General features: G+C 56.8%; 1 protein-coding gene across 2 annotated transcripts; it reads right to left on the reverse strand.

Annotated features, from left to right (window-relative positions):
- Positions 1-432: 432 nt before the first annotated feature.
- TBX1 (T-box transcription factor 1) lies at positions 433-12,457 on the reverse strand. Of its 2 annotated transcripts, none has more exons than XM_041410421.1 (8): positions 12,219-12,457; positions 10,604-11,018; positions 7,321-7,422; positions 5,742-5,913; positions 5,363-5,518; positions 3,906-3,973; positions 3,605-3,705; positions 433-2,849 (listed from the first exon to the last, which is right to left on the reverse strand). In XM_041410421.1, the coding sequence occupies exons 1-8, from the start codon at positions 12,406-12,408 to the stop codon at positions 2,413-2,415; spliced, it is 1,641 nt and encodes a 546-aa protein (XP_041266355.1). In that variant the 5' UTR covers positions 12,409-12,457; the 3' UTR covers positions 433-2,412. The 2 variants fall into 2 exon arrangements, with proteins under 2 accessions (XP_041266355.1, XP_041266354.1); XM_041410420.1 differs by having other exon boundaries at positions 10,604-11,069.
- Positions 12,458-12,471: the final 14 nt, after the last annotated feature.

The following is a 12,471-nucleotide window of genomic DNA, read 5'->3' on the forward strand; positions in this document are numbered from 1 at the left end:
CAGCACAGAACACAGACTGCTGATCCTGAGGGCCCACTACCCACAGCCATAGCTTGAAGTTCTGTGATTTTTCTCTTCTCCTAACAAATATAAAACTGAAATTCCTCAGTCAAGGCAAAGACCTCGAGCCACTTTCATTAAGGGCACAGTTTAGTCCTGGCACCTTGGGTCATTCTATGTGTGCTTAAGGAGAACAGGTGCTTAGCAATACAAACAGATCTGTTTTCACCTGGGAACCCCAACCTTGCAACCTGTTGTATTGTGATAGATTACCACAACCATGGGCACCTGCAGCAGCCAGGGACAGAAGAGAAGGAGCAATCACCTACAGAAAGCCACTGTTTGCCCAGACTAAGAACTCTCCTTATTTAATTAACTGCATTTTGTAGGGGAGACAAACTGACAAACATATACAAATAATCAAACAAGAAATGAAGGAAAGAAAGAAGAGGAAAAATATTTATAAATGTCACTGTTCAATGTCTTTTCAATTAAAATGAAATAAGATTATCTACATATATCTACAAATATCTACACGTATCTACACTTTGCAGATATGATTCTTTGGTTGTCTTCACTTTTTTTCCTACACTGCAACTATTAAGAAAAAAAGGGTTTGTATAATCTTTGAAGGAAATAATAAATATAACAACTTCATTAAACGTTTGACCAAAGCTTTGGCACTAATCAGTTTACAGATAACAAATCATACTGGAAACTCTGAAATAACAGCGGCAAAGCAACAGCAATAGAGCACATCCGAGAGCCATTTCCCACTGACTAATAATAAGCACAAGGCTATTTTACATCAACCTTTCTGAGAACATTATGCTTTAGTCAGACACTAAGAATCTCACAATTCACTGCAAATGTCAAATAAAATACATATTTCTTGCACAAGTCTTTTTTTTATGGATCCAGATATATTTTTTTAACAGAAAAAAAATACATAAAATATTCATGGTAGGCTGTATCCCTTCTTAAACCTTTCCAAAAAGGTTTTGGAAGCCCAAAGCCCACTGCCAGAGACAAAATAAACATTGCTATTAACGCTGCCACCTGCACAAGGGAAAGAACATGTTTTAAAGAATTTGTAATGAAAATGCACAAACATGGATGAATAGATGACTTTAAAAGAAATAACCCCCATCTTTTAATGGAGTCATGTGGAAGAGTCAGGAAAGTGTTCATAATACTGTATACCAACACAGATGAGGAGTTGCTCAATACCTCCTCTGAACACAAAGGAACTGCCTTTGGTATCTGACAAAAACACAAGCCAACTATTCAAAACACATCACTACAGCACTGTGATGAACAGGGCCATCTTTTTAGCAGTAAGGAACAACTACTGAATGAAGACACTAAAGGACAAAATACTTACCAGCATTAAGAGGGAAGATGCAGCAAGCAGGTAATGCAGAAAAGATGCTTTAGAACTACTGCAGTTTGGGTCAGCCAAATATAAGTCTGAGAAAAAAAACCCTGAAGTCCCTTTAAAAGGCACCTCCATGGGAGAGTATTCAAGAGCTCAGGAAAGGATGCAGGAAGGCAGAATTGTGTGAGGCTGCCTGGGAAGCAGGTGGGAAACACACAGCCTGAAATCTGCAGATATTCCCCCACGCCCAGGCTGGTTTTTAAACCTTTGCAGGTATTGTTGGGAAAACAAGATGCAAACAGCTGCATGTGCCTGTGCTCTTGGCCATAGGCCCTTCTCAATAGCTCCAGAAAATGCTGCTATGGTTGAGGCATCCCGGTGAACCCCAAAACTTACAAATGGGTCAGGGCTGGAGGAGAAGTGGGAAATTTGTTCTGGCAGTGAGGATTCAAAGCACTCCCTTAAACTAAACTCTGCTTCCCCAAGAATCTCCTCAAAGAACCACCTGAGCCACCTGTGAACCAGCCCCGGTGTGCCCCGGGTTGGGAAAGACCGACACCGACAAGTGCAGGACGACACACGGCTCACGGCCGGCCCCACAGCCCCTGCTCGGTGCTCACGTACAGGCCCCGTGGGCACCGCCAACACCGGCGGTAACACCAAACCTCCATCACGAGGCCCGAAGGGCGAACGAGAGGAGACAAGTCACTTCACCGCTGCCGCCTCACCGTCCTCCCACAGCATCCCAGCCGCCCGACGGTCCTCGGTGCCCGGCACGAACGGAGGAATAGAGAGATAAGGACATATGGCTTCATTTATCAAAGTGCAGCCGCGGGTCACACCGCGATGGAGCTCCCGGCACCGCCGCCCTCACAGCCCCCACAGGGCGGGGCGCGGGGCGGGGCCCGGCTGGCGGCGATTAGGCTGTCTGGCTGTCGATCATGTCAAGCTGACCAATCAGCTCACGCGTAAGGCGGGAGGTGGGGGAAGGCGGGAAGGGGGAGGGCGGTGTCTCTCGTGCCGCCGGTACCCCGTTACCGGGGCCCGTAGTCGTAGGCGGCGGGCGCTCCGGCTGGCGAGTACATGTTGGCGGCCGCCGCCGCCGCAGCCGCCGCGTTCATGTGGTGGTGATGATGGTGGTGGTAGCTGTGCCCGCGGATGCTGGGGAGGGGGTAGGGGGCGGGCCGGCTCTTCGCCCCCAGGTAGTGGTCGTAGGCGGCGGCCGCCGCCGGGGGGTACTTGTAGGGATGGTGGTGCAGCGGCTCCGACGCGGCGGGCTCCAGGCGCAGTTCGTGGTGCGGCGGGCTGGGCCGGCCGCCGCCCGCCCCGGCCAGCGGCACTAGCCCGCCGCCCCCGCCCGGCAGCGCCGGGCTGAGCACGCGGGACATGAGCTGCTGGTGCGCGGCCTCGGCCTGGTGCAGCGCCGTCCCGCCTGCCTCCCGCTCGAACTCCCGCCGGCTCTCGGCAGCATCTACGGGAGCAACAGAGTCAGTGCGGCCGGGCCGCGGGAGCGCATCCGCGCGCACGGGGAAGAGGCGCGCGAAGGGAAGAGCGCGGCTGGAGCGGGGCGCGCAGGAGCGGCATGCGGCAGGAGCGGGGCTGGCGGGACGGGACCTTCTGACTGCGATAAATGGAGTTGAGTTGACTGACAAGCTGGTACACGCCTGACATTTTTGCAATTGTGTAACACTAAACAAATACAGACTTCCCTTTATTTTGCAGGCCCGGTGTACGTTGGAAGAAAGGCCTTCGGTTGTCTTTGCAGTTGTTTGCTCTGGGTAATGGAAAAGCAGTCAATGGGCAGAGGTGCTGTTCGACCTGACTGCGGCTCCTGAATGGAGTGGGTTGGCCCTAAGCGCGCTGCCGAGGCGCGTTAAAAGGGCAATGCGAGAAGGAACCTGTGGCCAGCACTGCATCTCTGCCTGAAAAACTGAGTTTGTTGCTAAAAAATCGAAAATGGGACTCTAAAGGCAAGGGGCAGTGTTTTTTAAAGCAGCAAATTTTCTTAAGCGCACAACAACAGCAAATGTTGTAGTCCAAGGAAGAATTAATTAGGCTATGAAGGCAGGTATTTTTCTTTAAAAAATAAGCGGTAGCACAAAGCTCATTAGCAATGGGGCTGTGCACCAGCTTGGTGGGCAAGGCTGGCCCCAAGCATGCATGCACGGGCTGTGCAGGCCAACAGGACCTGGGACATGGGCTGGCCTGGCCACTGGGGGCTCTCACCTTTCTCTGTCCCATTCTGGTGGGCTGGGGAAGAGACTGGATTCCGGGATCTGGCAAAAGCGCTCATGAGAGGAAGAGGCCCTGGCCTGTGGTTCCTGGGCCTGGAAGAGGAAGGGGAGAAGTGATACAGAGCTGATGGTCCCACAGAATGAGCAACTGGAGTATTGTCTCTGTGAGCTGCAGCTGGCAAATGGGGCCCAATACAGTGTTCCCCTCCACAAAACCCTTGTGCAAATGTAAGCTGGGCAGATGCACGTGAAAGAGGGTGAGTGGGGTATTGCCATAACCAATAAAGCCTTACCAGTCCTCAGGGTCACAGTCTCTGAATCCTTTGGCAAAAGGGTTGCTTGCAATCTTCAACTGCGTGATCTGTAAGAAGAAGTGGCAAAATGTCTCAAAGCAGCACACAGGGCTCCCTGGCCAAACAGTGAGTGTGTCCCTGAGCAGGCTTTGGGATTCAGCAGTGCTTGGTGTAACAGAGAGGATCCAAGTGGCTGGTGGAGCCAGGGTGTTCTCTGCCACAGAGCACAAACATGTACTTTCCCTCTGTTAGAAAATGTGGGCTAACATGCTACCTAATATGAGTTCAAGGTGAAGGGAGAGGCAGTCTGAGTCGGCTGCAAAAGCTGAGTAAATGCACTTGTAAGAAAATGCCACATTATATGGGTCACCACTGGAGCAGTTAAGACAAATCACTGGATAAATCATGCTTATGTATTTATTTAATTCGCCAGGGAGAAGGCAGGACATTTTCTATATTTAAGCAAATCCACGGATAAAGTATGTGATTGTGAGTTTCCGGAATGGGTTGAAAAACAAACTTTAAGCCCCTCAGTGACAGTTCCAGCCTTAGAGGTCAAACTGATAGAAAGCAGGAGAGAAAGAGCAGCTGTCCGGAGCCATCAGGCAAATGCCAGCCGGGGAGGGACTCCAGAGCCCCTTAAAGGCACAGCCTTTCTCTCGCACCACCGGGGCGAGGTGCGGCCCGACCCCCAGCACCCCGGAGAGAACTCAGGTCAATTTGCTCGGAGCCACTGCAGAGGGTGACACTTGCACCGGTTGCTCAGGGACAGCCCTGGGACACAGCCCCGGCCTGTGCGGCATCGTCGCGGAGCGGGGCAGTTCGGAGCAGCGCTGAAAAGGCCCCGCTATGAAATCGTATTTCCCCTCGCTGCTGGGATTCCTGCTCTTTACATTACACTGATGCGATTTAAAGGAGCAATTGGATTAACTGCTGCCTAGAGATCTGCATTAGATTGGGGTGGGGGTGTTGTGTTTCGTTTTGTTTCGTTTTTAACGTATAATTGTATTCTGAGGAGAGACAGACCGCTACGAGCTTAAAACAGTAAAATCGCAGATTTATCCAAACAAATTGTGAGTGACATTTCGCAGCGGGAAGGCTGTAGTTTCCCCACTAGCCCCGGTCTCGGCTTTACATAGGTAATGAGGTCCCCCGGGCGGGGGGAAGCTGGCGATGGGGCTAGAGCCCACGTCGCTTCCTCGGCGTACACCGATGCAGTTCCGCGCAGCTCCCCGGCTATCGGGTTCCTAGCGCTGCCCGGAATGGGTTTAGCAGATGGGGTATTTTAGCAGATACCCCCAGCCATCCCCGCCGCCGCCGGACACCCGCAGCCCGGCCTCCAACCCCGGAGCCGGACGAAGGGGCTGAGCCAGAGCTGGATGCACCCGCAACCGTGATACCTCCGGGGCGACCCCAACCCCCGCTTGCTGCTGCCCCGAGCTCCGCTGCTGCCTCACCCGGTGGTTCTGGTAGGCGGTCACTGCCGTGAAGCGCGTCTCCTCGAAGACGAAAGTTTTGAAGTTCTCCTCCGCGTACTTCTCGCTGTCTTTCCGGGGGTCCACGTAGACCACGTGAAAACGCGGCTGGTATCTGTGCATGGAGTTCAAAATGATCTGAATGATAAAACGAGCAAGGAGACAATAACTGATCCAGGCGGAGCATGGAGAGAGGAGAGCGCAGCCCCGGCCCTGCCGGCTCCACTGCCCGGGACAGCCGCGGGGCTGGGGCAGAGCCCCTGGGGAGGGCGCGGGCAGGGTCACCCCACGGGAATCACAGCGCGGGGAGTTCCCACCCCGTGCAGCCCCGTGTCGGACATCTTTTCCCGGGAACACTTACATGCCCGTTGTCATCCAGCAAATTGTTGGTCAGTTTGAGCTTATCGAAGGAAACGATCTGCTTCATCCACTGCGCGCCTTTGGCCGGGGAGTCCGGGTGGTAATGCACTCTCCCGGGGGTGGCGGGGTCGGCTTTGCCAGCCACCAGCCAGGAGGAACTGTGGAAGGCGTACCTGCGGGAGGAAAAGGCATCCTCAGCCGCGGCCCGGGGGGCTCCCGCCCGCGTCCCTGCAGCGCCGCTCCGAACGACTGCAGCACCCGGTCCTGCAGAACCCGGCCCGGGACGGTCCCCCTGGCCCACCGAGGGGGAAGCACCGCCTCTCCATCATTCCCGCTTCCTACGGCCACGAGAGGAACGAGCTCTTTTCCACAGCCAGAATTGCTGCGGAGGGGTTATACTATTTTATCACGTCAGTGATGGAACTGTCGTGAGAGAAATCTGCAGGATGGAGGAAATTTATAGCTACCCGTGTAGATTTGGGAGAGAAGCCACAAAAGCCTCCCCCTTCCTCTAAAAAAAAGAGTGCAAAAAAGCTCTCTATACAGTAATAATCTCGCTTTAAGTAAAGAGTAGAAAGTTGTGTGTAGATTAATAGCAGGTTCAGAATTTAGCAGTCTTGTTTCATTCTTTCAAAGTACATATTCAACAGTAACATTTAAAACAGAGAAACCAATCTTCTATACACGTGTTTACTTTAAAAGCCAGTGTTTGCACAGGGGGAATTAGACACCATTGGACTTGAGCAGAAACATTACTTTTTAAAGATATACTCAATTGGATGTTATATATCCTACTTCCCTTGACAAGCAAACATTTCTAGGACGCCCTGAGAATTTGGATATCTGTCTAAATATTTATATATCGGACCCTGCGATTCCTATGCGGGCTGCCTGCTCGGCGTCTTGATCTGAAGCTAAATACATAATGCGCTTTTCACTGTCTTAAAATTAAAGGGGTTCCAAACCAGACCGCATCACTGCCTTGTGAGTCGGCAGTTTCCAAAGCCTTCCTAAACTGCCGCTGGAAACAAGGGCAGGGTTTTGTGGCTTGGGTGGCTGGTGCCTTTCCAGAGCACAAAACCCATTCTCTTCACCCAAGCACCCAGGAAGATCCCCAGCAGGCATGGCACAGCTTCGGGATATGCACTGAGGGGCTACAGCATTCAAGGAGCACCGAGGGGGATTTTTGTTAAGTGGCAAAGGGTGTTTGCCGGTGGAGACGTGTAGCAGTACGACAAGGAGCTTTTCTGGGCAGGACAAGGCAGCTCCTGCCCTGTGCCCTGTGGAAACCTGCCCTTCTGCCCATGCTGGTCTGGCCCCGGCCGCCTGTGAGCCTGGTGCGGAGGGTGAGCGGGCCCTGCGGTCCCGTGCAGCCGCTCCTGGCCCTAGACTCGTTGCAAGGGTGTGAAAGAGACCCCAGTCAGCCGCATCCCGTGTCCCTTCCCTGTCTCGCACCGACAGGTGTCACGCCCAGGGGCACATCTCCGAACCCCCACAGGGCAGGAGCAGAGGGTGGGCAGCAACCCAGCAGCCCCTACGGCTCCAAGAACCGCGAGACAGACCAGGTATTTGTTACTTGCCGGTATCGCTTGTCATCCACTGGGACGAAATCCATGAGGAGCATGTAGTCAGCCATAGGGTCCATCCCAAATATCTTCACCTGGAAGGTGGGGAACATGCGCCTGGCACAGAGAGGAGAGAGAAGTGCTACGTTGAGGAGCAGCAGAGAGCCCCGAGGGGCCGGCATGGGTCTCTTGCCCTCCAGCTGCTCCGATACCCTCCCCGTTGTGATGATAAGTCCCCTCGAAGAAACTACTGGCCGGAGGAAGAGGCACGTGTACCAAAGCTGCGTGGGGAGACTGGCCGCCGTGTTCCACAGCCCTCGGCAGCATCCCGAAAGGCGAGCCAGAGGGTCCTGCCTCTCCCACTGGCTCCGGGACCATTCATGTCAGACACCCGAAATGCCCCACCGAGGTGGAACGGAGAGGACAGGGGGAACAAGAGCATCCTCGGCCTCTGCTATGGGGAAATAAAGTGAAAATCATTTCTTCCCCGTGGTTTCCCCATCATTTTAGCTGACCTGACTGGAGGCAAATGCAAGGCATTACCCTGTCAGCGGACCGCACTCAAGCTCGGGAATCTCAGGCAGCCCGTAGGGGTCAAATCTGAAAACTCCAGCCAACGACACGAGGTGACCTGTGCAGCTTCTGTACCCACCAAACTGCGCCCGTTGGAGAGCAGTGCTTACAGCAACAGCCCCCAGGGCCAGCGGGAGACCTCTCCCAGCCCGGAGGGGCAAACGCTCCGCCTCGGCGGGCAAGAGTTGGAGGGCAACGGGGATGTCCCAGAAAGCCCCTTCCTGGATCCACTCCATTGCAAGAGCCCGGTCGGGCTACCGCTCCCCGCAGCTTTGCGGAACGAAAAGGAGAGCGGAAAGGAGCCCAGGGCTCCGGAGCTGGGCAGGCCATCCCCCGCGGCTGCTCCCCCGGTTCTTCTCCGCGCAGGCCCCCGGGGACCCAAAGATAAGCCGAAACGTGGATCCCACCCTCAAGGGGGGCACGATTCTTACAGGGGGCTGCAGTACAAATGAGATCGGCGGTGGGCTAAGGGAAGGGGCCGGTACAGTGCACCCGTCCCTCCCTCCTGCATCTGCACACATGGGGACCAGGGCCTGGCCCGCAGCTCCCCGGCGGGACACGCTAAAGATGTGCCCTGGCGTCGGGGCTCGTTATGGCTTCGTTTTGTTTTACAGAATAGTAAAGCAAGCGAGCGACTGTAGGCAATTATTTCGGGAAGGGTGTATGCAGCCGTTGAAAAACCAAAGCCCCAACCGCCCCCTGAACAAACAGCCCGATCAAACCGGACGCAGAGAGCCCCCCCGGCTCGTTCTCGGGGCACGCTGCCGGACCTGTCGTTATTGCCCCTTCCCCGCTCTGAGGGGCGGTGGGTCAGCGCCCCTCTGGCTCCGCAGCCCTTCCACATCGGGCCCAGCACTGCCGGGCTGCACCGGGATCGGGCAGCCGCGTCTCCCTCTCCGTAAGGCTTCAGCAAACTCTGGAGGACGTTTTCAGTCGCTCCCTCTGTTATTATTATTTTTAAACGTGTAAAAGCCCCCATTAGCTCCAATTCCGGTGTTTCTTGTTCTAAAACTTAGTTTTAAAACAAACAACCTGAGATGATAAGACCCATCTAGACAAACAGCAGGGCCAGCTCAGAGGCGCTGGAAGAGAATAGGCTTTGCAGCGCCTTCCCCGAGCCTTTTCCTGCTGGTTGTACCCCGTTTTCTCCCGTTTTTACTCGCTTGTCTGGAGTTTCGACGGTGTCAGAAAGTAAACGAAGAAAAGGGTGGGAGGAAACCCCCCGATTCAATTCGAATTGGTTAATTTCCGAAACCTTTTGAAATGGGATATTTGCAATCCTTTCGGTCTTCTTGGAGAGCTAAGAAAGCCAGATCGAAGAACTCCTGTTTGCAGAGAGCCTCCGCCTGGAGCCTGAACGACCTTTTCCGCTAAGGAAAGCAACACCGAGCCCGGCGCCGGGCTCAGGGGCCGCGGCCGGAGACAGCGGGCTGTGCGACCCGGCGCCGGGGCAGGCACCGTCTGCGGGAAATTCCGCCCGGGTCCCGCAACGCAGCGCCGGCTGCTTTTGCACCGGGCACCACGGTGATTGTTTTATTTTAGGAAATTGCTAATATAAAAAACCAACAATTTAAAATGCCACTGCATATATATGTACATATAAGTATGTTTCTTCTTTTTTTTTTTTTGCACTTTCGGGACCCTCAAAATCGCTGACGGGAGAGCGGCGTGAGCGCACGGACGCGGTCACAGCTCTTTCCAGACCGCTCGGAGAGGAGTCCGACCCTCTCCCCCGGCCGGCCATCCCGCCGCAGTTAGCCCCGGGGCGAACTGAGAGCAAGCAACGGGGGATTCCTTAATTTGTTTGTTTTTCTTTTCTCCCCCCCGCCGGATCGCTTTAAACCGAGGGAAGACTCAGAGCCTGGACAATTCGCAGCTCTGCCGGAGCCTGGCGGGGAAAGCCTCGTAGCTCTGCCCGAGCCGCCGCGGCCGCGGCGCTTCCCGGGGATCTCCACTAAATGCAGTAACTAACAACTGAATTGGGACTGCTGTTTCCCCCCATATGTTTTGCTCGTTCCTAACGCGATCGCATCAGCCGCTTTCTTTGTTCCCTGCTCAGGAGCGGGGTCCTGGCCCCGGAACCGCGCCGCGGCGGCCGGAGCAGAGCTGAGAGGAGCCGCGTTCAGCCGGGCTCGTTACTCGATAATTGAGAAATGCAACAGCCCTGGAACACGTTTCAAGGTGCAGAATTAGGGTCTGTTCGCGTCTCCGCAGGAAGGAAAACATCTGCCCGTGCTAAGAATGTATTTAGCAGGTTTTGCACGGTTTGCGTGTTGTTTTCTTCCTTCCCCCGTATCGTTGCTGTCCGCCCCGGGAACACCGTCCTCCTTAAACACGGATCAAAGTCCCGTGTGGGGTCACAGCCGAAGGCGCCCGGAGGAGCACAGCGCCCTTTTAAGCGGGAGTGAAACCCGGTGCCCTGCCTGCCGTCCTCCGCACGCCTTCGCCGTCAGCCCGCAGCAGCAGCCGCGCGTTCTTCCGCAGCACCGAGGCCTTCGGGCCGCAAGAGCTCGCAGATTTCGCCCCAGGAGAAGCGCAAGGATCAAATGACGGCGACCGCTGAGCCGGGCCGCTCCGCGACTCGCCCTTGGGCAGCAGCTTCAATCTCCCCCCCAAGTGCGAATTCAACCACTCGCACCGAACTTTCCCACCCCGACTGGCCTGGGTGTCCAGGTCCTGAGGGAGCGGCTGGAGAGCCGGGGCCGCTCGGGAGCTCCGCACTGACCTGCCTGCCTTGGTGACGATCATCTCGGTGCCCAGCTGGTTGAACTCGTCCCACAACGCCTTCATCTCTAGTTGGACGCTCACGTTGGCCACCTTCGGGTTCTTCTTCACCGGCGCCTTGGCCGCGGTGGCCGCCCCCGCAGAGCAGCCCGAGACTGCGGCCGGCCCCGCAGCGGCTCCACCGGCGCCCTCGGGCTGCTCGGGGCCTGCGGGCGGCGGGTTGGTCCCGGCCGCCGCCGCCGCCGCCCCGCCGAAAGGGTAGCCGTGCTGGGGCTGGGGCGGCGGGTGCGGGTGCTGCTGAGCCGTGCAGGGCTCGTAGTGCGGCGGTTCATGCTGTCCGTACGGGTCCCCCGGGGAGGGGGAGAGGTGGTACCCCCCGGAGGCGTTCAGGCTGCTCAGGCTGTTGGCCGTGAAAGCTGCAACATCGCAAAAATGGGACAGCTGGGTGAGCCAGGGGCTGGAGATAGCTGAAATCATTCCAAAAACAAGCGGTCAGGGCTCCGCTCCGGCTCCTGCTTTCCCCCCAGCTCCGCGCCGCTCCGCGCGGCCCCCGCCTCCGCACCGGCTCCGCGGGGTGCCCTCCGCCTCCTCTCCTGCCCCGCGCCCAGCCCAGCGGGGCGCCTCCCCCTTTCCGCTTTGCTTGGCCCCAGCCCCGCTCCCCCCGGGGCAGGCGGGGAGCTCGCTGCTCCCGCTGCCTGCCTGCCTAGGCTCCTTTTTTTTTCCCCTTTCTTTTTTTTTCTTCTATTTTTTTTTTCTTTTGCAAACCCGAGAGGTCTGCCAAGAGCTTCGGCGGTGCAAAGCCCGTGCTATCTCTGCAGGCCTCCTTCGCCACACACCACTTGGGACAAAGCAAATTCTCTCCTTTCGCCCCCACTTCAAAAAAAAAGGGGAAAAAAATAGAGGAGTGGGGAAACTCAGAGAAAGAAATCGGCTCTTATTTCCGTGTAGCTACGCTGCTGCAGGTAACGTCCTTCTCCCTGCAGCCGCGGAGCCGCGGGGCTGCGGCTGACAGGGGAAGTCGGATTTGGTTTGGCAATGCCCCATTCCTTCCATCCCCGGACGAGAAAGAGGAAGAGGCCGGGACCAGAGCAAAGCTCCTGCTCCGCGCCGAGGAGCACCGGGACGAACCCGGCTGTGCCGCGCTCGGCCGCCGGCCCGAGAGGGCCCTGCGGCGCATGACAGGCCGCTCCTTCGGATCCCCTCCGATGCTGAAAGGCTTCTCGAGGTCCCGGGGGTCTCTTGCGTTATTTCCGACGCAGCCCCCAGGCCAGACAGGGGCTGCAGAGCCGGTGGGAGTCGAGCCCCGGCCTGCCGGTGCCTCAGGCACGGCCGGCGCTGTCGGGGGGATGCTTTCAGCACCTCTGGGAACAAGCAAGTCCCAGCGGCGGAGCCGTCGAAAGCCACAGAGCCACGGGCAATGCCTTTCTCTAAGGGTTACAGGGGCCCAGACGTGCCGGGAGGAACGGCAAAGCCTCCTCCGACCGGCTCCGCGGGCAGGCCGCGTTCTGTGCGCTGCCCCTGGCCCGGCCGCCGGCACGGGCCGCGTGAAAGCCCTCGGATACGCGGTGCCCAGTGGTCCCGACCCCGCAGCCCTGCGGGCCGAGCGCGGCACTCACCTTCCATGTCCCTGGTGACGGTGCTGAAGTGCATCTTCTGAGGGTGGCAGCCGGGGCGGGCGGGCGCGCTGCGGCCGCCGCGGCGCTCCTCCAGCTCTCCTTTCCCTGCTTGCTCGGCGGCGGCGACTGAAATCAGAGAGGCGATACTGAAAGCATTTGCCTTGGGAGACAGAGGGCTGTTTTCGTCCATAGGGGAGACACCAATGCAGGAGCAGCAGGCGCGGCAGCCTCCCACCACGAGCCCCCCCCCCCT

This window comes from Onychostruthus taczanowskii, unplaced genomic scaffold, assembly GCF_017590055.1.
Source record: "Onychostruthus taczanowskii isolate IOZ18803 unplaced genomic scaffold, ASM1759005v1 scaffold32, whole genome shotgun sequence".
Taxonomy (NCBI): domain Eukaryota; kingdom Metazoa; phylum Chordata; class Aves; order Passeriformes; family Passeridae; genus Onychostruthus; species Onychostruthus taczanowskii.